Source organism: Coptis chinensis, chromosome 4 (assembly GCF_015680905.1).
Source record: "Coptis chinensis isolate HL-2020 chromosome 4, ASM1568090v1, whole genome shotgun sequence".
NCBI lineage: Eukaryota > Viridiplantae > Streptophyta > Magnoliopsida > Ranunculales > Ranunculaceae > Coptis > Coptis chinensis.
In genome coordinates this window covers 45,047,998-45,075,309 of record NC_141459.1, presented here as the reverse complement: position 1 = coordinate 45,075,309, position 27,312 = coordinate 45,047,998, and the positions used below count along the sequence as shown (strand labels likewise).

At 33.9% G+C, this 27,312-nt stretch overlaps 1 protein-coding gene across 2 annotated transcripts; it reads right to left on the bottom strand.

Annotated features, from left to right (window-relative positions):
* LOC147503656 (kinesin-like protein KIN-UC) lies at positions 1 to 27,149 on the bottom strand. 2 transcript variants are annotated; one of them, XM_086556910.1, is made up of 10 exons: positions 26,722 to 27,149; positions 26,572 to 26,643; positions 26,227 to 26,355; positions 26,000 to 26,138; positions 25,512 to 25,604; positions 6,992 to 7,117; positions 2,689 to 2,814; positions 1,762 to 1,905; positions 1,516 to 1,644; positions 1 to 896 (listed from the first exon to the last, which is right to left on the bottom strand). In XM_086556910.1, the coding sequence occupies exons 1-10, from the start codon at positions 27,067 to 27,069 to the stop codon at positions 838 to 840; spliced, it is 1,365 nt and encodes a 454-aa protein (XP_086413036.1). In that variant the 5' UTR covers positions 27,070 to 27,149; the 3' UTR covers positions 1 to 837. The 2 variants fall into 2 exon arrangements, with proteins under 2 accessions (XP_086413036.1, XP_086413035.1); XM_086556909.1 differs by having other exon boundaries at positions 1 to 337; positions 26,722 to 27,143.
* Positions 27,150 to 27,312: the final 163 nt, after the last annotated feature.

The window sequence follows — 27,312 nt, the reverse complement described above, 5'->3', positions numbered from 1 at the left end:
CAAATCAACAATCATCAATATTAAATAGGTAGAAAAAAATAGGTAAGAATAGAGTAACTGTTACAACTCTTACATTTCGAACTCCTCAAATTAATGACTTTACTAATGAAACTTGGACAAAAAATTACGAACACTACAATAATTAAAAAAAATAACTACGGAGTGCCTAATACGGATCACGTTTAATCTGCATTAGTTTGCATCCAAAATCGAAACCTTGGATTCAACTTCAGAGTTTTCTTTGCCGAGTCTCGAACATCTTCTTTGGAGGACCCACATGATATTCGAGCAAGCTCCTTTAGTGCTCCACTGGATATAAAATCCTGAGTATTTTCATCTGGAGAAAATAGGTCACTGTATTACTCAGTTTATTCCTATACAATATGATAACTCACTGCAGATGCAAAATGGAGCGTAAAAAAGCCCATCCATGCTAGAAAGAAACAAGTGTCTAGACTAAACAAATGACAATTTTCAAGAATAATCAACTATGACTTGTATTTTAATCAGGACTTTATCTAATCCTCACTGATTAGCGCCACTTTACTGTGCTTTTATTACTGTTAGTATTTATTTATTTTTCGGACGAATAACTTCAGTGTGCTTGTTTAGAAAAACTGTTCTGCTTGTAAGAGCTTAGCAGTTAAGTTTTACCAACTCACTACACAACCATCCGAGTGACTATAGGGCATCCAGCATCCTTGATATTCGTGTTCCCTGATATCAGCAACTATGTACACATTGTTGGTAAGGAGGCCCTAAGCAGTAGGAAGGATTCTCATTACTTCTTCGGTTTCTCAGGTAGGAATGGCAGTTTAGAGTCAGGAGATACACCACTCAACCTCGAACAAGAAAATGGAGGCCAATGAAATACATTGATCTACTTGCTGGTGGACCTATCAATATAGAGAAAATAATAAACAGGTAAGCTCTACACATTGTAGGCATGCGTCTCTTTTCTTCCTCTTTTTTGGGGTAAGCAATTTTATCATGTATGCTATAGAAAATACAAAAAAAAAAAAATAAAAAATTACAACGATTTTTTCAAGTAGTACTTATATTCTGCAAAGTAACAAATGCTTTAAAGTCCAAATTAGCAAAACGTAGTACAGGGATATATCTACTTGAGTCTGGATATAGGACATGGGTGAAGATAGCCCAAAGAACTTAAACAAAGAGTAACAATATAAAAAGAAAAAAAAAATACTACATGTAGGATGTATTCATCTATCAACAAGGACACATATCACACTTGTCATATTAACATCATTATCTAGGCACGTCAAGCAATTAATATAGTTTACCCAAGAAAAGATGCTTATAATTAGTTGTAATAGGCTAATAGCAGAGTTTATGCATATAAAGAAAACAAAGAGCAAACTAAGGTGGACCGTTTTCGTCCTTACAAAACCTTACATTGATACTGCACCTGTTTCTTAATGCTAAATTAGCTCAATAACGTAGTAATAAAGCACGAACAGATGAGTTTTGACTTGGTGCGGAAGCAATGCATACCATTTTCAGCTAAATGACAAAGAGCAAGCTCGATATGATGCCTCGTTGAAGCTGATGTAGTAGTAGAGTTAGAGATTAACCATGTAAGTGCACCATCTTCCAGAAGAAGAGACGGTCCTTTTCTCTGTCCTATAGTATGCAGAAAATACACAACTCACAAATTGTTACATGAAAATCTAAGCAGTGTTTAAAGGATAGAAGAAAAACTTTGCAAAGTCATACTTTTCTCTGTCCTTTTCTACATACCGTGACTTCTTGCCCTAAATTCATACTTTGCAAAGTTTGCCAGTCCTCTAGCAACCTCAGCTATGACATCAGCATATCCAGATAGAACCATCTTCATCAGTACCTTGATGACACCATCTTCTTTCAGCATAACATGTAACTTCTCTGTGTCATCAACAATTTTTATTAACAATTCACCTAGAACTAAAAAGATGAACTACAAAGAATTTAATTATCCTTCCAACACAATTGAAAGCACTCAAATCAGCAGAACATAATTCGGTAACAAATTAACTTGCCACATCTTGTGACCAAGTCCTATGCTACCGGTTCGGATTCAATCGGGCTCGGCTGGCCCATTGATAGCCCTAGTAAGATCTTGCATAATTGTGAATCCAGCACTCTATTCCTAGTCAAGCTGGGAATTGCATCCAGAACTTCCCAACAACTAGCCACAAGTTAACAGTAATATCTGGACCTCCTTACGTGATTGCAGGCTTGGTTTGGGCTAGGACGTCAATCAGACCGAACCTGGACTTTGTACAGGTTTGGCTTGAATCCAATTCGTTGACAGCCCTAGATGTTACCCAGATTAACAAAGAGAAACCACAAAAATACTAAAATGGAATTCACACAAAAGTGTCTTGGAAAGAGAAGGGACCCATTTTCAACTATAACCAAGCAAATTAAGACATACATTGGAAATTTTAATACATAAATAACACATGAATAATTTCGGAGAACACTAAGAAAATCTGGAATATATGATGTGGATATTTACACAAAATACAGACATAATTTTCTGGATAAATTCTTATGGTTAACCAAAAATTTGAATCACTTTGCGTAATCAAACTGATATTTGAAAGGCATACTAAATGGCCATTTATCGTGCAAAGAGGTAAGTAATGAAACTTCAATAAGGCAAAGAAATTACAGTCATCTTACGATTTCCACATAGATTTGCAATTGCTTCAGCCACCGCTCGGAGGGTTGGAGGATCATCTGTTCTAGATGCTATATCTGCTAGTAGCTGAGCACCTCCTTTACTCACTATCAAAACTTGATTCGTCTCTGAAAACATACACCAGAAAATTCGATTAGGATGGGAAGAACAGAAGAATGGGACACAAAGAAATCAAGGATGCTTGTTGTTATGTGGAAAATGAAGACATACTTTTTTTTTGTTGAATAATCTTTATTAATAAGTGGTGCAAAAGCACGAAAGTACGTAACTGTGAGTGAGAGCCTCACAAGCGTTAGGTTCAAAATGAAGACATACTTCCAGTTAGGTTTGAGTGTTTAGTTGGTTCAGGTTCAGCAACTCTTGTCTAAGTGAGATTTTGGTCTTAGTCTCAATTTTCTTACAAGTTTAGAGCGTCCCAAGTCCTCTCTCTATAAGTACAAGCTTCGTTATATTTTATCTTTCCATCAGCAAAGAATAAAAGTTCGGTAATGATTTTTTTTCCTTATATTAGAAATGCATCTGATATTTGGTGTCCTTTTCATTTTATTTCTTTCTTATTTCTTCTTCTATTCCATCCCAAGTTCATCGTGTTGGAGTCGCCTAAGATATGAACCAATAGTACGCTATGGTCTTTATCACAAGCCTAGGGCTTGATATAAAACCCTAGCCAATTCGTCATCAAAGTGTGCATAGGGCTAGATGCTTAGATATTAACTCTTATCTTTTAGTGAAGTGACAGCTTGTTTAGGACTGTGTTTCTGGTTCTGGCTAAAAAACAACAAGTGTGTTGTGTTTTGTGCTATCAATCGAAGTGTGCCTGAGCTTTGTAACTACAAACTTCTTTCTCGCTGTCTGTTGCTGGTGCCACAAGATGAACATGTAGTTTAGGAATATTGAAGTATACTTCTTTAGTGTGGGTGCCAGCCTCTTTCACAGCAACAACCCTAAGGGGATGAATGTTCTACATACCACTATAATTTATTTATTTTAAAAAAAAGTAAGCCAAGGGTACAAAGAGTACAAATACAACACCACAACAATACTAAACTATGTGACCAAAATCAACCCATATCTAAGTACTGTAGCCGGTCCCATCTAGCTGCAACAACATTCCTTGAAATTTTAGGCCAGTGAAACAATAGAGCTTTATTGGATAAGATCCGACCTCCTTTGTCGCAGAAACCCCCTCAAAGTGGCGTTAGTTATGTTCCAGCCACATGCCCCACATAAGCAAAAGCTAGCTAGCAAACCCCATAGGTGATTCCCTGATGCAGTTGAAGGACCAAACCGCCAACAGTCCAATAAACTCACCACCCGACTAGGACACCCAAGTAACCTTAAGACCCGAAGGGAAAATCTAACCAGACGCTCTAAGAAAAAGCACACGACAAAAAAAAGACCCGTAAAGACCAGCATATGAGTGTACGACTTACATACTTGAGCAACCTACCATGTTGACCACTTGTTGACGAGAAAAGATCCAATTGTTAAGATAATCTACAAACAAATAGTTTGGCTTGTTGACGAGAAAAGATCCAATTGTTTAGATAATCTACAAACAAATAGTTTGGCTTGAACATATGCTTCAAGTATTTATAGAAGTACTCCTAAATTACTCCACTCGATAACTTGTTCTTTTCTATTAATTCTGTTCTATGTTATCTTCTTCGCCTGCCGCACCAGGCCCAAAGTCTAAAATTTCATTTATTTTGAAATGATGAACATTTCATAAGATTGCACATTACATGTAAATGGAACTTTAAAATAACATTCAAACCGTTTTAAATAAAGAACTTTTTGCATAGGAACAAAGGACACTCATGTATAAGGAAGGATATTATGGAGATCGTCTTTAAATAGAATAAAAAAACAACTAGCCCATTTGAATATGTCTAACCTTGCCAAGAACAAAATACATACACATTTGAGAAAGACGGATTAAAAAACACATGATATGATTGATCACACATTTATGGATTGACGGCATGTTGAATGTTCTTATAATTTTGTTCTTTTTATTTTTTGTTCTTTTTGAAACATTTGGAGTTGATACAGACCCTAACCTGTATTAATGAACAGGAGTCACACCTCCCTGCTCATTACTGAAAACCTAGGTTTAGAACCTTACAATGAGAGAATTCAAGCATATCTGTAAGGGACCAAGTACAAACCTTACTCAAATCCATTCTACAAGCCACAAGCAAACAGAGAAGTCGACCCACTTACAAGATCAAATCTCTCCACAACAAAACCCGATTTGAAATGACACACAGTATAGAAGATGAACCTGGAGAGGACAACCCAAAATGGCAAAACCATCATGTTTTAGATAGACTAATACCCCATACTATCAATCTGGAACTATTGGTTCAAACCCTTCGCTGTTGGGTACAAGATGCCCCCTTTTTGCATTTATTGAGATTCTTTCTCTACGCCACCCAGGAGCTACTTTCCCATATTCAGAATTCAATGGTTTCAATAAACTCCCTGCACCAGTTCGCGTAACCCCAAGGCACAATGGTGAGCAAGAGAAACTAGACAAATCACATGGCCAGAGAACAAACACCCTCAAAGCAAACCTGACATGAAGCAACTTTGAAAGATAACGGTCCGCAGAAAGTGGAAAACATTCTAAAGCAGATGTGAAATGCTAGTGAAGAGAGCAAAGATTTCCAAAAAAAACAAGACCCACAAAACACGAGTAAGGGCTGAAAAGCTCTATTGACCTATAATTCCCAAGAACACAACCTAGAGCCCACAAACACGAATTCAGCAACTATTACTCGCACCAATCGACACAAACCACTGGAAGTAACTCAGCCCAAGATTGGCATTTGAATTATATCCTATGAAGCACAGACACCAACACGCGACACGGATACGACACAACACGAACACGGATACGTCATGGACACGTTAAATAAAAATTATATATATGTAATTGAAATTTAACATTCTCCACCAAATTTAAATAAAAATATGAACACTAGTTTTGAACATGTCCAACTCTAAAAGATCAAACAACAACATAAATGTCCAAAGATGCAAGCTAATGCCAACGAAAGAAATGTAATTACAGAAAATTCATAACAATTATATATATATATATATAGGATCGGGCTTGGCAATCATCAAGTGCAGTCGTGCATTGTGCCTCCTTTTTCTTATTCCAAGATGAAATATAATTTTAAAATACATATATATAATTTTTCAATTGTGCCTCCTTTTTCAATTGTCTTCTTTTAAGTATTTTAATCACTTTTTAAAAATAAGAATAAAATGTAGAAGTGTCCCCAGTGTGTCCCCAGCGAGTCCACGGAGTGTCGGAAATTCTAAAAATTAATTAATAAATCTGACATTCCAAATCGAGTATCGGACACGTGTCAAAGGCGTGTCGGGGAGTGTCTGTGTCAGATACATGTCCGACACAAATACACTGCCCCTAGAGGAGTGTCATAAAGGATCGAACTTGGCAATCATTAAGTGCAGTCATGCATTGTGCCTCCTTTTTCTTATTCCAAGATGAAATAAAACCTTTTTTTTTTTATAAGTATATATAATTTTAAAATACATATATATATAAATTTTCAATTGTGCCTCCTTTTTCAATTGTCTTCTTTTAAGTATTTTAATCACTTTTTAAAAATAAGAATAAAATGTAGGAGTGTCCCCCATGTGTCCCCAGCGTGTCTACGGAGTGTCCGAAATTCTAAAAATTAATTAATAAATCTGACATTCCAAATCGAGTATCGGACACGTGTCAAAGGCGTGTCGGGGAGTGTCGGTGGCGTGTCGGATACGTCTCCCCTAGAGGAGTGTCGGTGCTTCATAGATTATATCACGGCTACTGCAACAGATGCACCAAAATCTTCAAATAGGTGTTAATCAATGACCCAAAATAACCAACCAGTATACCTAAGCCAAGATCAAATATCTACCCCGACATTGATGGGGAACTATCTTGAGTTCCCACCCATTGCATACAAATTGTCGATCAGGTTTATACAACATTGAATGGAAAAATCGAGTTTCAAACAATCCATTTAAGATGAATAAATGAAGTTCAAATTATCATTCAAGAAAATATGTTAATGTGAGTGAATGTTTGTAAATACTATTTTGAGCATACAAATAGTTGATCATGTGCCAACACCACATGGACAAATCAAGTTTCAAGGAATACATTTAAGAATTTCAAATTATCATTGAAGAATATATGTTTATGCGAGACAAATGATGTATAATGAAGCTAGCAAGCAATGTGGATTGGTGTCAAAGGCATACCATTCATTGCCAAGTTGGCAATAGCTCCTGAAGCAACTTGATGAATTGTTGCACTTTTTGATATTCCCAAAAGCATGAGGAGGGCCTTCAAGCCTCCTTCCTCAACAATCTTTTCTTGATTTTTATCTGACAAGACAATAATACATGGCCAGGAAGGATATAAGAACCACTTCCCAATCTTTCCATCACGCAACAAAGAAGTTAAATCATGTAGCAACATGAATATTTTCTACATTTACCCATAAACTATCCTTACAACAAATTGATGAAACTTTCTCATGGAAGCAGGAAGTAAGATAAACACCAATGATTTAAATAAAAGGCTAAACTTGAATTTAAAGAAAACACTAAACAAACAAAATTAAATAAATCAACCCTAGAATCATCAATAGGAGATAATCAATTGGGGATAAACGGGAATTCAACCCATGGGAGATGTCCTCCTAGAACTCAACAATGTCCAAATTTAATATTAGTAAATTAAAATATACTTTATAGACATGATAATAGTAGATAAACAAAAAGTTTAGTTGATTAGAAGGGAAAAACAACAGCTTAAAGCCTGCATGGACCATATAATTTATAGTGGCAACCTCTATTTATTGATCTTGTTCACGCTAGCTAAAATTCTAATGAATTAACGCTATCAGGTTAGGTTAGCAATGAAAGTATTTTGCGAAAATAATCAAATTTCGGTGGTTTTAAAGATTGAATTGCACGGTGATAGTTTTCTAAATTATACATAGTACCCATTTCTCAAGCAAACAAAGTTTTTTTTTATTTTATTATCGGTAAAGTATAATGTATATGTATACAGAAAAGGAAAAAGATGAAGATATCCTATAATACTAGCTACAAAAAAACTAAGAAGAAAAAACAGAAGAATCCTATCAACAACTCATAATGGACTCCCATCTGCACATGAAAGCCTTGAAAAGGATGTCTGGAAACTCGTCGTGCACTTTCAACCAGAAAAACAAATGCACTTTGATGTCCAAAACCACATTCCCTATAGACATCATAGTAGCTTCAAAATGTCTATTATAAAGTGGGGAGAAAAGGAAGCATGCTCCAAAGACATCATCTCTTACGAGAATGGACCCTCAAATTCCATGAGGCTAAGACCTTCACCGAACCAGGACACACCCATGATACACCTAACTCGAACAAAAAAGAACACCAGATTTTCCAAGAGAAAGGGCACAACAAGAGTATGATTTATAAAAAAGAGCCCAACGTCCACTTCAATAAATAATACATGTATTAAATTTTCATAGAAAAGCCCAAAGTTCCCTAATCTATGTATTGTACTTGTTATACCGAAGGTCATAATCCATAAATGTATTGGACTATCATGAGGGCGGATAATAAAATGTTTGTAAAATGCAAATTCAACCAAACATTTAATGATCGGTAAAGTCCATTTACTCTTCTTAGAGATCGTGTTAGTTAGTTTACCACTTGTTGACTTATCTTTTCTTCTTACAACCATGTTTGTTTTGATTAAATGAAGAAAGTACCATTTTTTCCTAAAAACTGAAATCTTTCTACTAAAACATCAAAGTTTGTATTCTATAGCATAACACTTGAACTCCTCACTGATTTTGTTTTTTTTTAATTAGTCATAAAGCTAAAGCTAATTGTAATAACTTTTAGAAAACAACTGATGGAATTCATAAACCAAACAAGATCAAAGAAACGAAGATGAAAAAAATCTGAACACAAATTAAGTATTTAATTCATTTCATATTAAACCATAAAAAATGTTTCACAAATAAAACGGTCAAAAGAAGAACCAATAGGTGTGGTGATAAACACAAACACGTGGAATTAATCAAGAGACATGTGCTTTCATTTTTATGACTGATGTTGGGCTTTCAATTGCACAAAAAAATTCTATTGATGGCTCACCCCCGATTCTACATGTGCCCAAAAGGATGTTGATTTTTTAACTATCTTTTTTTTATATAAGAGTATGTAATAATTCATTAACGAAGATAACGAGTTAAACAATTAGATCAATTACTATTCAACATACTAAAAAAGAGAAACCCAGGGTGAAAGTACGAGACGGAGTTCATAAATTACCTTACAAAGCGTTGGAATTGAAGATTCAAATAGTTGGATTTCTTCCGACTTAATAAACAAAATAGAAAAATGGTACTTTCTTTATTTAATCAAAACAAACATGGTTCTGAGAACTAATAAGTCAACAAGTGGTAAACTAAATAACATGATCTCTAAGAAAAGTAAATGGATTTTACTGATGATTAAATGTTTGGTTGAATATGCATTTTGGAAACATTGTATTCTAATACCCTCATGATAGTCCAATTCATTCATGGACAATGGCATTTGGTATAGCAACTATAATAGTACATACATTAGTGGACTTTGGGCTTTTATATGAAAATCAAATACATGTATTATTTTTTGAAATGGACGTTGAGCTTAAAACATTGATTGGACTAAATAATTCATAGTGTCAACCTCTATTTATTGATCATGTTCACATGAGCTAAAATTCTAATGAATTAACGATATCAGGTTAGCAATGAAAGTATTTTGCAAAAATAAATTATTTAGGTGGTTTTAGATATTGAAATGCACTGTGATAATTTTCGAAGTTATATATAGCATCCATTTCTCAAGCATTAAACAAAGTTGTTTTTATTCCCTTCCATTCAACTAAACTTTTTGTTGATCTACAATTTTAATTTACTAATAGTAATTTTGGACGTGTATTTTGACGCATCGATTCTTCATCATACTTTATTATAAATTGGTGTTTTATTCAAATGTTGTAGTTGAACACTTTGGCAATCCCAAAGCATTACAAAAATTACTTGCAAGGCACTTTCATGTAACAGCAACCGTTTATTTTTTAGTATGTTCAACCAAGAAAAGAAGAGTGTTGATTATAAAGGAGAAATTCATTGTCACCCAAAAATATGACTCTTAAAGAAGTGTAATATTATTTACATGAATGAAATTGTTTAACTTTTTTAACACATGCTATGCATAAAATTTCAAGATATTCAAAATGTTTTGCAAAAAAAAAACAAAACATTTAACACAACACTTGTTCATTGAACTGTACGAAATCTAGTCCATTCTTAATAACCTATTTCATTATTCTGCATATTTTGAAAAATCTATTCACACGCACTCTAAATATAAAAACATTGGCTCATTTTTTCACTCACTATAGAAGGGTTCAACAAATTAAATATTTAAACCAGATTGAAATGATTAATTATGTTTTCCATTAATTTTGTTTTTTTAGGTACCATTTCTATTATCGTGTTTCAATTTTCATTTGATTAATGTTTTTAGCGCCTTCAATTCGTAAAGAGTTTGCATGGGAAAAAAAATTCATTACACTCAATTTTTCAATAGTTATGAATTTCCATTGAGTACGCAAAACTAAATATTATATCAACTTCGAAGATACTCCAAAAGTAAATAAAAGTACAACATTCACCCCAAAAAAACACAAAAATAGGAGAGATCTCAACTGATGCATGAGCATGGATTATTAATTAATTAGTAGTTTCTATTTTGTTTGGTTTCCTAATTCAATTAGGAATATGAATTAGATGGTTTCCTATTTGGTTTCTAATTAGGTTTAGTAGTTGTTTTCTAAAGGCATCTAGGCCTTCATTGTTAGATGGTTATTATTGATTATTAATTCTTTGTGAATTGTTCTTCATGTTTGAAGGTTTAAACCCTAGATTTTGGTATTTGTTTTATTAAATCTTATTGGTGTTCATCCATTGTTGAAGCTTCCGCCAACAAAATACATCATCAACTCGTCCACGTAGTATGTAATTGTATAAGTTATGAATTTTTGAAGAAAAAGTATGTATTTCATTTCCAAAACATTTAGGCTGCAAACACAGGTTATCCGTCGACGACTCTCAATATAACTCTTGATATAAGCTGATATGATAAGCGATGGATCATACATCTTTTTAGAGTTGAGGGTATATAATTTAAAGTCTAATCTCAATTTTTTGATATAACTCCATAAGTGCCTCAGAATATTGATCTTGGCTCAAACCGGACAAGTTCCATGCTTCAACCATTTATAGCTCCAAAATTCTTAGGACAAGCCATGCTTTAAAGCTCTGACCTATCATTAAATTAGAGGAATTAAATAACTCACTAAAAGCATTGGTGCTAGAACTTTGTCTTCAAAAGATTCACAATATGTATTAACATAAGATTCCTTTATAATAAGTGAAATTGGCGGTGCATTAATATTAACTTCAACATCGAACATGGAGAAGAAATTATTAATCACAAAACCCCATGCCGATTTAAACCGAAGTCTCAACAAAAATATCCAAAAATCACTTAAGAAATATGATTCACTTCTCGAGAAAGGCAAAGATGCCTAATCGATATGCTCTTCAAATTTTGAAAGAAGTCCTCATAATGAAAATACCTGTATCTCTAAATTTGGTGCGGATGATGCATTTCTATTCTAGAAAAACATTCAAGAAATCACCAGGAAGATACTCATCATGATAGTTGCCATCTTCACATAAGGAACTACTAAAGCAACCCTCGTATAAATCATAATAATCACTCCTAAGAATAATCATCATTATGAAAATATTCATCAACAAAAACCTCATGATCCGAAAAATCAGTGAGCATGGGTGGTTGAGGAGGGTCACCAATCGGCTTGGTTGTACCACATGGAGTGGTCAACAGTGTCTATGACATGGTGTTGAACTATTGGTACAGAGTGGTCGTCATGGATGTGTACTGTAGTTGGTTCGGCTGATCTGGGCAAGATGTGACCTGGTGTGGCCTGGTTTAGCCGGCTGATGGACTGAACATGGGCTGTTGGTGGAATGCTAATGCTGTTTGGGGGCCTGTGAGGTGATGAGCATAGCCTGACGTGGGTTGACTGATTTGAAAGGTCTGCTGGGCTCTATCGTGGGCTGTCATGAGCTGCAACTGGCCTGGAATTGCCTGATAAGGGCCTATTTAACCCTGATAGGGCTGTTCATGGACTGGAACGGTGCTGGAAGTGCTTGGATGAGCTTGGCGATGGCCTGATACTGCTGAAATATGCAGACTTTCATGGTATGACACCGGGGATGGTGCTATGTCAGGATCCTGGTTAAGTAGTTGACTATCCATTCCTTGACAAGAATGTTTGGATCCTGGTTGAGTTATTGACTGTCCATTCCTTGACAATTCGGGTTTTCAAAGATTGGATAGTCAATTAGTTAACCAGGATCCTAACATGCTAAATCAGGAGGATATGGTGGCGGGAGGATTGGTTGGACATCATATCCATAGCCGGTTGGGTATGATAATGGCTTATCACAATAATATACCGAATTCTCATAAACAAACGAAGAAGAAAGATTGACACTTTGAGGATAGGAAACTTGTGAAAATTGCGGCATCAATATCTGTTGACTTCTCACAAAGGAGGCCACATCCTTGACTTCACTAGAAAGATTCTTCAACTTCAATGTCAACTCGTCGAAATTACTTTGCAATTGATCTATATTATACTACTTAAAAATTCTTCCAAAAAAATAACCTTGATCTTGATATCAATTTTGATAAAACTTACAGGAAATAAGATGAACACCAATAATTTAAATAAAAGACTAAACTTGAATTTAAAGAAAACGCTAAACAAACAAAATTAAATAAAACTCGATAAAAATAAATCAACCCTAGAATCATCAGTAGGGTAGGGGATAAACGGGAATTCAACTCATGGGATTTTACCCTCAAACACTCAAGTTTGTAACTCACATAAAACACTAAAGAACTCTATGGCTTAAAGCCCTATTTATAACTATCCTAAATTTCCAAAACCAAAAAGAAAAATAACACAAATTGGCAACTAACATCAATCCTAAGCCAATGAGGAATTACGAAATAAAAGATACTTCCTAAAACTAATTGGACTTCTAAAAACATTTTTTATTTTTAAATTGACCCCCTGATACCATAGGATGAAAGATAAGAGAAAATTAAGTGTTCTTTCATGTTAGAGCACACTCAATTAAGTGATCTTTCATGTTAGAGCCCACATACCATAGGATGAAAGATACGAGAAAATTAAGTGTTCTTTCATGTTACAGCACACTCAATTTAACTGCAATTTTCTTTTCATACCAGTTACCATATCTATATATGGTTTTTGAATCCATATTAGGAATAGTCCACTTGTTCATTTTGTCCTGTGAAAAGATAGCACACTCGATACTAAAGAAAATTAGAGCTGGAAAATGAAAGATGTCCCTCAACAAGAGTGAGCTATCCCTTTATAGTAGTCGGATTTCAAAACATAATTTGAAGTCCGCTTAGAAAGTGGCTACGTGTGTTGGTTGTGGTGCAGTCGGCTAGGCCACCTTGACAAAACATTCTTGTCTTTACTTCTGCTTTAAGGATAAGAATCCTTATCTTGAGCAAAATAATGCATCTTAACTATTCACCTTTTGACTTTTGTGAATAGTTCGTCTTTATGTCTACTTCATGGGCCATAAGCACTAATTATGTTTGCCAACAAGAAATATTATTGTTTAGAAGTCACTAGCTGGGTCCGCAGATTCTCTGCAACTTGAGCAAGGACTTCGTCAACTTCATCTTCGTCTGCTTCTGATGCAGAAGTGAAGTTTCCTACATATGGAGGAATTCATACGGGCCTCTTTTTCAATGAGTTTCCATGTCTCAATACAAGGACTTGAAAAAAAATTATTTCTCCATAATTTTTCATACAATTTGGTTCTATTGGAATTATCCAACGATTCTGTTTGAATAAGGAATCAATTGGTTTCAGACAAAAGGCTAAACTGAGGGTTCTTCTGTACCGAATTAAATTTGATAGTCTATTTAATTTGATAGAGACCAATAGCACGAATATCTACCATTTCTTTATATCAATCTTCTGTAGTAAATGGTTTTAAACATTTCATTAGATTCCATAACTGTATAAACCTTCAAAATATCATAAGGTCGCTGTCTGTATAGACGAACCAGATATACTACAGGATGAGTCTTATACTCATGATATTCTGGGCAGGTTGTGGTAAATTCACAGTAAATAGTGAAATGCCATTTCATCATAGTATTTTCAATAGGAAAATGAAAGAATATTTTGTCTGGAGCTCCTGCTTCTAATGACACATATATGCCTATTGTAATGGATTTAATAAATCCCATTTCTAAAAGTGCATAAATAAGATACATATCAATGGCCTGAAAATGTTGCCAAAATGTATCAAGAAGATAGATATGTAAATTAGGAGGGGCAGACTGTGTGTTCCTGTTGTAATAGATGCAATGTCTTTTATAATTAAAGGACGCGTACCCAGAACTATAGAATTCCAATTATGAATCCATTTTTGGTAATGGGATGGAAGAAGATTTCGGATTAAGTCAGGTATTGGTGATGGAAGGGAATTCTTGGTTTTAGTCCAAAATAATTCTGAAAAGTCTTTGAAGAGAGTACTCCAAGAGACACAGTAAAGAGATCTTTTCAGATCACGAGATTCTTTAAATTGCTGGAACTATTTAAAGGTCGTCCAATTCCAAGTTTCAGCCTAGTTAACTTTACTAAAATATTTAGCAGTAACCTTGAGAGTCTGAATAAGACTCTTCTTATCATTTTGTTCAAATGATTTGATAACATTATCCATAATGGAATTCTGAAAGCCATGAAACTTCTGATGTAACGAACCTATGTATGTTATCATAAACATAGGGTAACTCTAGATCATCAAATCGTACTTTTCTTTTACCAGTACTTTTAGATTTTCTAGAAGAAAATTGCGAAGAACTCGCAATAGTATTGTTTGAAGTTTTGTTAATGTTGCTAAAGTAATTAACAGACTCCTGGGCATAATCCCAGTTCGGGAGGTCTAAATTATCCCCAATATTGTTGACATTTTCAACGATAGCATTATCATGTAAGAATCCAAAGTCCATGGTTGCTCTGTAAGCTGTCCATATAATGGATTCTCCAATTAACTAAATTATAGCATATTGTATTCTATAACAAAAGATAGCAAATAGTATCTTAGAATCACATATTATAATCCTGGAGAAATATTCTCTAACCAATAAGAGAGAAAAGTAAGTCGTTTCCAAAATATTTCGATACTCATATTTTGTTAAACAAATATTTTTGCGAATTATATTTCACAATCTTGCCTCTTCTGTGTTTCTGCAAAGGAAAAGTGATGAATTGAAAAACGGTGATTCTCGAAATTAGCATAAATGTCATGCTCATCAATTTTGGTAATAGGAAAAATGGTATGTAAGAAAGGAGTTCTCAGTATAATTTGCTGGGTAAGATCTTTGATTAATAAAAATGATAAAGATATACTAACCTCATTTTTACGAATAAAAACGTTCTTAGTTTATGCTGAATAGCAATCTTGTTACCACTAGCACTTGTCATATTTTATGTAGTGTTTTCAAAATATTGATTAGGAATCAAACCTTTTGTATGCAGTTCATGTCTGCACCATTGTCCACCAAAGCAATATAATCAGTGAGAATATATTTACGATTAATAATTAAGGTTATAATAATATTCCATTTTCTAGAAAAGATATTAGAAATAAAATTGCAATTTTCAAAGTCATTGTCTGACTTCTCTTCTATAACTGCTTTTTTGTTGTTTCAATTGGGTTAATTCAATTTGGAAAACACTTTGTTTGTTTTTTAATTGAATGATCTCATTATTAATAGTATTAATCTCCTGTCTAAGGTCTGATAAAGTCCTATGTCAAGAGGAACAATGGATTTTGGAGTACTAAGTTTACTATTTCCTAGGCGATCAAAAACCTCTTTAAGGTTATATCTTTAAGAAGGATCAACAATATCATTTTTAACAGCTCTAAAACAAGTTTTGATTAACTTAAGCTTAGTTTCGGGATTAGTGATAGTCTCTAGAAGATCTAAATGAGACTGCTGGTCAGTGGTTAAGACATTAATGTTCAAACCATTCATATATAAGATAGCTTCCATGCTATCACACTTTGATTGTAGCATGTTACATTGACATGGAGACTCGTTCTTAGAAGAACTGGAATAAGGGTCATCATTAGAAGTATTATCTGATTCAGATGAATTAGTATTAAATAAAATTTTATTTAATTGTAATTTTAATTCTTCATCAATCTAAAGGTTATTAAGCATCTGTTTAGTTTTACACCTGTTAGCATAATAACCAATTTTCCCACATTTTAAACAAGTAATATTAGTTTTGGTATGTGGATCAGGAGTTTTATAAAACTCTTTAGTAGGTTTCTAGGTTTTATTAAAGGCCTTATTAGTTTTACGATAGTACTTTTTCTTGTAAGGTTTCTGGGTATTATGGGTAGGGACCTTTTTCTGTCTTTTAGGAAGAATATCATAGGCAAATTGCTCACAAAATTCTCCCAACTCTTTCTTGCCAGAAATATTTTGTTTTTTTAATTGATGTTGTAATTTTAAATCATTACAAAAGCTAAAACCCTTCTGGATAACATGATTAATAAGACTACCGTAAGTATGAGAATCATAAGGAATATTAAATCCTCCATTTAAGTCTCGAAGTTTCATCTTAACGTTTTCTGCAAAGAAAGTAGGGATCAATAAACTTAGATTTCCAATGCTCACCATTAGCACGTGTAATTGGAGAGCTTTGGCTAAGAATACATCTTTATACTATCGAAAATGAGATAAGGATGGGCATCTTAAATTTCGAACTAATTCTCTATTCTTTTCAGCATTCATGCCTTCAGGGCCCAACAAAGTGGTGAATAATAGTTAGACATAAATTATAAATAGTATCAAATCTAGAGACTTGGATACTGGATTCTGAGTTTATCTAAATTTTGACTAAGTTAATAATCTCATGTCTTTGATTATAAGTGAGAACATTATCTCACCATCCTTTCAAGGTTCCAATAAAACCAAGAGAGATAAATTTACATACATCAGCATCTGTATTACTATGGGTTTTGCATACACTAGCATACATAAACATCTTCCTGTAAAGTGTGATAAATCTGATATTCCGATTTACTATCAATATTCTATGTATAAATGGTTTTAGCATTATAAGAAGTTTGATCATTAAAATAGTCTTCTTCATAAACAAGATCTTGGGAAGTAGGACGAGCGTAATAATTCCTACTTGGTCCAGTATGACTCATTTTCTGTATATTCTCATCATAAGATATCTTATTAATAGTAAAATAAACAAAATTTGTTTTATATTTCCGTCAGAATCAGAATCTTGAGATATAATATTAAGGTTTAATTTACTTAGTTGATCATACAGTTTTTCAATAAAATCATTCTTTGATGACGATTGTCCTAACGTTTGGAACTTCCAAGGGAGGTAACACATATTTTTACCCCTATAGATAATTATATTGGTGTTTTAGAGATTTATCAAAATAACTGGACAACTTCTGATGATAAAGAGATAACTATGGTTCATCCTCCACCAACACCTTTAAAGCTTAAAGATAGTCTTGAAATTTTGGGTTATATCAAACCACATGACGATCGTACCAGATCTGTTCGAACTGATGATGTTAACAAACTTTGTAAACAAAATAATTATACAAATTTATGTTTACAAACTATAGGAGCTCAATTAAATAGAATTGAGACTCATTCAGAGAATATCCTTAAGCATATTCCTAGAATAAATATTACTAAGAAAGATGATAATTTCTATCAAGAACCTTTAAAGAATATTTCTTTAAACCACAATATTTCTTTTGGTCATATTAGGCCATTTATTCAACCTCCCTTGAAAGATGATAATTTTAAGTTGGGACAATTGTCATCTAAAAATGATTTTATTGAAAAATTATATGATCAACTAAGTAAATTAAACATTAATATTATATCTCAAGATTCTGATTCTGACAGAAATATAAAACCAAATGATGTCTTGGATATTGAAACAAATTTTGTTTCTTCTATTATTAATTAATAAGATATCTTATGATAAGAATACACAGAAAATGAGTCATACTGGACCAAGTAGGAATTATTACCCCCGTCCTACTCCCCAAAATCTTTTTTATAAAGAAGAATATTTTAATGATCAAACTTCTTATTATGCTAAAATCATTTATACATGGAATATTGATAGTAAATCGGAATATCAGATTTATCACACTTTACAGGAGATGCTTATATATGCTAGTGTATGCAAAGCCCATGATAATACAGATGTTAATGTCTATAAATTTATCTCTTGGTTTTACTGGAACCTTGAAAAGATGGTGGGATAATTTTCTTACTCATAATCAAAGACATGAGATTATTAACTCGGTCAAAATTTAGATAGACTCGGAATCCGGTATCCAAGTCTCTAGATCTGATGTTGTTTATACTTTGTCAAACTATTGTTTATCACTTTGTTGGCCCTGAAGACATTAATGCTGAAAAGAATAGAGAATTACTTCAGAATTTAAGATGTCCATCCATATCTCATTTTCGATGGTATAAAGATGTATTCTTAGCCAAAGTTCTCTAATTACACAATGCTAATAGTGAGCATTGGAAATCTAATTTTATTAATGGTCTCCCTACCTTTTTTGCAGAAAACGTTCGGAAAAAACTTCAAGACTTAAATGGATGATCTAATATTCATTATGATTCTCATACCTACGATAGTCTTATTAATCATGTTATCCAAGAGGGTTTTATCCTTTGTAATGATTTAAAATTACAATATCAATTAAAAAAGCAAAACCTTTCTGGCAAAAAGTAGATAGGAGAATTTTGTGAGCAATTTGCCTATAATATTCCTCCTAAAAGACAGAAGAAGGTCCCTACCCATAATACCCATAAACCTTACAAGAGAAAGTACTCTCGTAAAACTAATAAGGCCTTCAATGAAACCTACTAAAGAGTTTTATAAAACTCCTGATCCACCTACCAAAACTAATATTACCTGTTTAAAATGTGAAAATATTGGTCATTATACTAATAGGTGTAAAACTAAAGAAAAGCTTAATAATCTTTAGATTGATGAAGAATTAAAATTACAATTAAATAAGATTTTACTTAATACTAATTCATCTAAATCAGATAATACTTCTAATGATGACCCTTATTCCAGTTCTTCTAAGAATGAGTCTCCATGTCAATGTAACATGCTACAATCAAAGTGTGATAGCATGGAAGCTATCTTACATATGAATGGTTTGAACATTAATGTCGTAACCACTGACCAGTAGTCTATTTTAGATCTCTTAGAGACTATCACTACTCTCGAAACTAAACTTAAGTTAATCAAAACTTATTTTAGAGCTGTTAAAAATGATATTGTTGATCCTTCTTAAAGATATAACCTTAAAGAGGTTTTTGATCGCCTAATAAATAGTAAACCTAGTACTCCAAAATTCATTGTTCCTCCTGACATAGGACTTTATCAGACCTTAGACAGGAGATTAATACTCTTAATAATGAGATAATTCAATTAAAAAACAAACGAAGTGTTTTCCAAATTGAATTAACCCAATTGAAATAGCAAAAAACAGTTACAGAAGAGAAGTCAGACAATGACTTTGAAAACTGGAATTTTATTTCTAATATCTTTTCCATAAAATGGAATATTGTTATAACCTTAATTATTAATCGTAAATATATTCTCACTGATTATATTGCTTTGGTGGACAATGGTGCAGACATGAACTGCATACAAAAAGATTTGATTCCTAATCAGTATTTTGAAAACACTACACAAAATATGTTAAGTGCTAGTGGTAACAGGATTGCTATTCAGCATAAACTAACAAATGTTTTTATTCGTAAAAATGAGGTTACCATACCTCTATCATTTTTATTAATCAAAGATCTTACCAAGCAAATTATACTGGGAACTCCTTTCTTGCATACCATTTTTCCTATTACCAAAATTAATGAGTATGGTATTTATGCTAACTTCGAGAATCACCCTATGGTTTTCCAATTCATCACTTTTCTTTTGCAGAAACAGAAAAAAACAACATTGTGAAATATAATTCACAAAAATATTTGTTTAACAAAATATGAGTATCTAAATATTTTGGAAACGACTTACTTTTCCTTTTTATTGGTTAGAGAATATTTCGCTAGGATTATATCCTGTGAATCTATGATACTATTTACTATTTTTTGTTACATAATACAATATGCTCCAATGTGGTTCATTGGAAAATCCATTATATGGATAGCTTACAGAGCAACCAACCATGGACTCTAAATCCTTACAGGATAATGTTAATGTTGAAAATGCCAACAACATTGAGGATAATTTAGACCTCTCGAACTGGGATTATGCCCAAGAGTCTGTTAATTACTTTAGCATCATTAACAAGGGTAAAACCTTGGAGTCTGATTATTTCACTATTTCAGCAACAATGATTTGAACAAAACTTCAAATAGTACTATTGCAAGTTCTTCACAATCTCTTTCTAGAAAATCTAAAAGTACTGGTAAAAGAAAAATATCATTTGATGATCTAGAGTTACCCTATATTTATGATAACAGACATAGGTTCTTTACACATTAGAAGCTTCATGGCTTTTAGTATTCCATTTTGGATGATGTTATCAAATCATTTGAACAAAATGATAAGAAGAGTCTTATTCGAACTCTTAAGGTTACTGCTAAATATTCTAGCAAAGCTAACCATGCTGAAACTTGGAATTAGATGACCTTTAAATAGTTCCAGCAGTTTAAAGGATCTCGTGATCTGAAAAGATCTCTTAACTGTGTCTTTTGGAGTACTCTCTCCAAAGACTTCAGAATTATTTTGGACTAAAGTCAAGAATTCCCTTCCATCACCAATACCTGACTTAATCCAAAATATTTTCCCATCCCATTATCAAAAATGGATTCATAATTGGAATTCTATAGTTCTAGGTACATGTCCTTTAATTATAAAAGGCATTGTATCTATTATAATAGGAACACACAGTCTGCATCCTAATTTACATATCTATCTTCCTGATATATTTTCGGGCCATTGATATGTATCTTATTGATGAACTTTTAGAAATGTGATTTATTAAATCCATTACAATAGGCACAGATGTGTCATCAGAAACAGGAGCTCCAGACAAAACATTCTTTCATTTTCCTATTTTCAAAGCTATTGAAAATGTTATGATGAAATAGCATCACATTATTTACTGCAAATTTACCAAAGCCTACCCAGAATATCATGAGTATGAGACTCGTTCAACAATATATCTGGTTTGTATATACAGACAGCGACCTTCTAATATTTCAAAGATTTACAGTTATGCAATCCAAAAAAATATTTAAAACCATTACTACAAAAAATCGATATAAAGAAATGGCAAATATTTGTGTCATTGGTCTCCATCAAATTAAATGAACTATCAAATTTAATTCGGTACAGAAGAACCCTCAGTTTAGCCTTTTGTCTGAAATTGATAAATTCTTTATTCAAACAAAATCGTTGGATAATTCCAATATAACCAAATTTTATGAAAAATTATGCATAAAGAATTTTTATTTAAGTCCTTGTCTTGAGACATGGAAACTCATTGAATTCCTCCATCATTTAGGAAACTTCACTTCTGCATCAGAAGCAGACAAAGATGACCAAGTCCTTGTTTAAGTTGCTAAAAATCTGCGGACCCAACTAGTGACTTCTTAACAATAATATTTCTTATTGTCAAACATAATTAGTGTCTATGACCAATGAAGAAGACATAAAAACGAATTATTCACAAAAATCAAAAGGTGAATACTTAAAATGCATTATTTTGCACAAGATAAGGATTTTTATCCTTAAAGCAGAAGTAAATACAAGAATGTTTTGTCAAGGTGGCTCGGCCGATGCACCACAACCGAGCACACATAGGCACTTCCTATACGAATTTCAAATTATGTTTTGAAATCCGACTACTCTAAAAGGATACCTCACCCTTGTTTAGGGACATCTTTCATTTTCCAGCTCTAATTTTCTTTAGTATTGAGTGTGCTCTCTTTTCCCCTGTAACATATTGTAATTACAGTATAATTTGCAATATAATTCTAGTATATTGCATGGCAGTGGGGAGTGAGCGGAGCTGCGGAAAGAGAGAGAGAAAAGGGGGTGAAGGAGAGAGAGTTGGGCGAAAGAGAAAGGGTATTGGGGGCAAAAGAAAAAACGAGAGACACACAAACACCAAACAATTGACATTCTCAAACTTGTTAATCAAATCATTCAACATAAATCTTCAGAAAACCTTCATTCCAACATTAAAACATCATCGAAACTTCAAAACCTCATCAATCTTTGAGTGCAAAGCTGATTCCCTCATCAACGACCATCAATTCTTCAACAAGATCAAAAGATGGGATTTTCTGCAAGCACAAAACATACCTTGTTGCTTTGACTTCTGAACTAAAGAACATTCCATCTACTCCAACTTAATATACTCAAGCTTCACAAGATATACGATGGTGAGTAGACATGTCTGTAAAGTGCAACGCTCTAATACATATTGGTACTTGAAGGTAAAAACTGGTGTTTTAAATCAAGGAAAATTCTAATTGCTCTATTGACACGTTCAATTAAAGTTTGGCCCGTAAATGGGTATCGCCAAAATCAAGGTCTAACTATTATGAAGCTTTTAGCCCTGCCGCCACCATAAGAATTCGTTGTCTCTTGTTTTTCAACATACTTAACTGCCCTATCTATGCTAGAGCAATTGGCACAGAGAAGTAGGTTGGTGTCATCTACCTATGCACTAAGGAGCATGTACCAGCCTAATTCATGACCATCAAGATGACATGTTTTCTGGCCCGAGGTAGAATAAGATAGGAGGGAGAGGGTGCACTAGATACATTCCGCGAAACCCTAAAGGGGCGTGGACTCCATATAGACATAGGGGCCAAGAGGGTTTCGGTGACCCAAAGGGACGAACATGTTGCATAGTAGCGAGGCCGCAAACCCTAAAGCGATAGGTGGACAGATAGCAATCGAGGGATTGAAAAGAAGATCATCGGACAGGAAAGAAATTGAAAAAGATATAAATAGTAGGGAGTTAGAAAGAGAGAGAGGGTGAAAAAGAGAGAGGCTGTAAAAGAGAGAAAAATTGTAATTAAAGTGAGATAGAATTTTGGTTAGCACTGAGCAACTAGCAGATGTATCTACTACAAGATTTATTCCGTCTCTAAGTGCATTAATTGGTCAATGTTACTCCCAACTCAATATCACAATTGATAAACATAAGCTAAATATTAATGAATACTCACTGAGTCACCAGCACTTGCATCCAACACTCCAACGAGACAAAAAAGCGCAACGACAAGAATTGCCCAATAACGAATTATTTTGATCATTAACTCGGATTAAAAAACAACAAAATTATATATTCGGACAACCCCGTTTCAAATCAAGCTTCATTTGTCCAATTCAAGAAACCGACATTGGAAAAAAAAATTGATAACTCGCATAATAAAAAGAAAGTGTACCTTTAGTTTGACCAAACACTTTTTCATCTACAGATAGTGCAAGATGGTAAGCTGTTTTTGAGCTCAATGGGTATTAGAGAAATTTGAGATGAGATTCAAGAATCAGTCATATCATTGGGGAGAATTATCACGATTGATTGAATGGGAGAAAAAGGGAGTGTTATGGCGTAGAAATGTGCGAGAATGAAGACAGTCAGACAAAACCAACCAAACTACATTTTCAACCCCACCCAAAAACGTTAAACCGCACACTTGATTAAAATCGAATATAAACCATTCCATTTTTGTCCTCAAGATAAGATGAGAGTACTAAACTTGGAGGAGGTACAAAATACAAACACCCATTACAAAACTCTAACCCTGTAATGTGGTATGCAACCCTATTTGTTTCTCTAAAGACATGAGAGAACTCTACACTAGTAAAACTAGTAGCTAACACAAGCATAGCATTTGCTACATTCTGACAATACCAAGGTGATTTCTCTCTTTTGTGTAAGATCCTTATAGCACTCAGAAAGTCTGAGGCTACAATGATCTTCAATTAATTGAGCACCACGACACCCTTCTAACCCTTGCAAGATTGCACTTAGCTCCTGGAAAAGAACCGACTTTAAACCTCCAAAACCTGCAAATCCAAAAATCACTTCTCCATTTGAGTCTCTCACCACTCCACCAGTCCCACATCTGAGTTCAGAGACATAATTAAACCAGGATTACTGGTTTAACTAACTAAAACTAGGATAACAAAATATAGCAAACACATAATTACTATAAATAGCATGTCTGTGAGTTACTATAAATAGCAACTGCTATTTACATCACAAATACTTACACGGTAATAAGCACTTATGTCGCTTTGAAAATAATTACTTAAGGGTTCCTAATATTTCTCGTTGTCATTATCTTTGAAGGAGTGAATTTACCACATCACAGAGTCTAATGAGGGACTAAAAGATATTTTTTTGTACAACTACAAAAAACCTTATCACAAATGTTAGGTATTGTACTGTGCATGAACTATCGTATAATGTGACTAATATTATTAGTGAAGCACATGGAAAATAGATTTTGGGCTACCAGTTTAGTGGCAAGGCAAACCTTGAGCCACTAAACTGTCATTAATATCCTCGAAGGGTGTATTTATCTTAGTCAAACTATCCATTTTGATGGTGTTAAGATTTGAGTACAGTCCCACATGGGACATCTAAAGCCTTGTAGTAGTATATAGTTCCTATCCAAGCAAAAAAAAAATAGTATATAGTTCCAGGGGTGGCTCCACTGATTGCCAATTGATTTTGAATTGGATGCTCCAAGTTTAAGATGGCATGAGAGCAAGTTATTTGTAGGTGACCAAAAAATCCCGTTTACTCCACGTCACCCAAGTATATTAGTTCACGTGTTAGCCTCAAATGACGCCACACGTACGGGGGCATGTTGGTAATTTAGTATAGTCCTACATGGGACATTTAAAGTCTTGTGTAAATGTATATAGTTCATGGAACTACTCCACCCATTGCCAATTGATTTTGAGTTGGATGCTCCAAATTTAGGACCCAACTCAAAACCAATTGGCAATGAGTTGTTAAAATTTTAACAAGTTTGAGTTTGTTAAAATTTGGAACATCCAACTCAAAACCAATTGGCAATGAGTGGGCGTAGAACCCATGATAGATAACAATGTGAGACTTTAAATGCCAGTAAAGGACTATATACCTAAGCACGTCTATAAAGTTGAGGAGTAACTTGAGTCAAACATGTTTTCTTTTATTGGGTTATGTGGAGTACATGGGTCATTGGACAGACACAATAGCCAGCTTCGATACCATCATAATTTGGAACATCCAAGTCCTCAAAACCATATGGCAGTGAGTGGACCCGCTCTGCAATCTTATATAACATAACCCAATTAGCTTCAAATGCCCGACATGGGACTACATATCTCAACACTAGGAAGTATTTCAAACTGGTTATATTCAAATATAATCCATCTAGAATTTTTTTTTACATATGCATTCAGAAACATTTTGCATTGTCCGGAGATTTGTACCTTCAGCGGCAAGTATTTCTACAGCCTTCACCGCATGGATTTGAACTTCCAAATCTTCAGACCTTAACATAGATACCATCCTCCGAAGACCAACTGAATAAATCATGTCAACCACTACAAATTCAGAACAGCTAAAAAAGATGAAATCTCATATACCCCACCAGTGTGTATCCTGATTGACCTAATGCAAATGTTTACAGGCAACGATATGGCCTGGAGTAAACGCTTCAGGGAATTGGGCATATCTTGGCAGAAGGTCCATAAACCAAGAAACACTTTGATAGCGTACTGAATCATAGAAACTTTAAATACATTACCCAATGGCGAATTTCTGATTGAAATTAGGCCACGAGAGCTAATACCACAGTGGCACTTCTACCAAAATATACAGATCCCTTCGGAGCGCTTTATCTAGCATGGTTTATCCAATTTTCTCGTTTAACATTTAGATTACATCAAGCAAGGACATTTAATATCACAAACCTTACCTTCATCATATATCTTTTCAACACTGGCCCTTGGACCTGATAGTGTATCCCTTGGTTGTTGTTGCTCAAGTACATTTTTTGTGGTCCTCATCTCTGGTGGCAGTTCTCTTATAACTCCGTTCAAGTGTTGTTTTCTGTTCTAAGTATCACTAAGAGGCAAACTCAGTAAGCCAAAAAAAATTATGAAAGAATTTATTATCTTCTTATTGTGATACATAATAACTCACCTCAAAGTCACCATTATTCTCATGTAAAAGCTTTATCAGTTTAGCACTCCTATCCTCAAGACTCTTCCTTTGTTTCTCCTCAAATGATAATCTTCGTTTCACTATATTAAGTTCTTCATGTACCGTTGCCTTACAAAAGAAAAACAACACCACTAAGATATCTCTACATAATCATCCCAATTAGGGATCGTAACCCAATAATAGTTTACCAAATTCTAACCTATCATATGTATGTCATCAAAAGTATATTTGTACACCCTTGATTCTCCAAAAATGAGATACTAATAGAGAAAACCGAGACTTAACAAATTCAAGAACAGGCGTTCAACAATAAAAGATGCTTACAGTTTTGTCGTGCACTTCACTCATTTCTTGTAGCTTCACTCTAAGCTGGTTGACCTCATTCTCCACCTTAATCTGTTAACATATATATGTAAACATTTCTATCTTATAAAATTAAATATAATCAAACAAAAAAATGTAAAAGAAATATACCTTGTCTGATAGCAACTTGACATTTTCTGTTTTAAAATATTGAAGTTCCATTACAGCCTTGTCATGTAAGTGACTTAACTCTTCAGCACGATGGAGTAACCACTCAATGGTTTGACCATCGTATTGATAACCAAGTTGACTGGTGAGTTCAAATATACGAGGTAGACAACCACCGGGTATACGAACTCTCCTACCTCTTCCGTTCACTTTTAAATGACGATCTTTTCTACGATTCTTCTTCTCAGTTGGTAATTGTTCTGATGATGATGACGACGACGATGGTGATGATGGTGGTGAGATGGCGGGGGAGGAGGACTCATTTCTTCTTCTCTTTCTTCCTCTCTTCATGTTTTTTGGAAGTGAGTGTTTTGAGAGTGAGACAGTGAGAACACTTTTACGGATATATCGAGGTGAAGTCAAGACATGGATAAGACTTTTAAGAGCTAGCTGTTTTTGTCGTGAAACATTCAAGAAATGGGCCTCACTGCCTCAGCCACCTGATTTACATCCGGGTTCAACCTCCCTCATGCCTCTCACATAAGCTCTTTATTTTTGTGATTATACAAAAATTACAATCTCTTTCTTATCTCT

Bases quoted from the DNA above. Each gene is read 5' to 3' on its own strand.
- LOC147503656 (XM_086556909.1), bottom strand. From the start codon at position 27,069: ATGAAGAGAGGAAGAAAGAGAAGAAGAAATGAGTCCTCCTCCCCCGCC. The intron at 25,605-25,999 runs GTAAGGTTTGTG...TGATTTATTCAG, and splicing joins TGAAAAGATATATGATGAAG to TTGGTCTTCGGAGGATGGTA. The intron at 1,645-1,761 runs GTATGTAGAAAA...TGCATACTATAG, and splicing joins ATTTAGGGCAAGAAGTCACG to GACAGAGAAAAGGACCGTCT.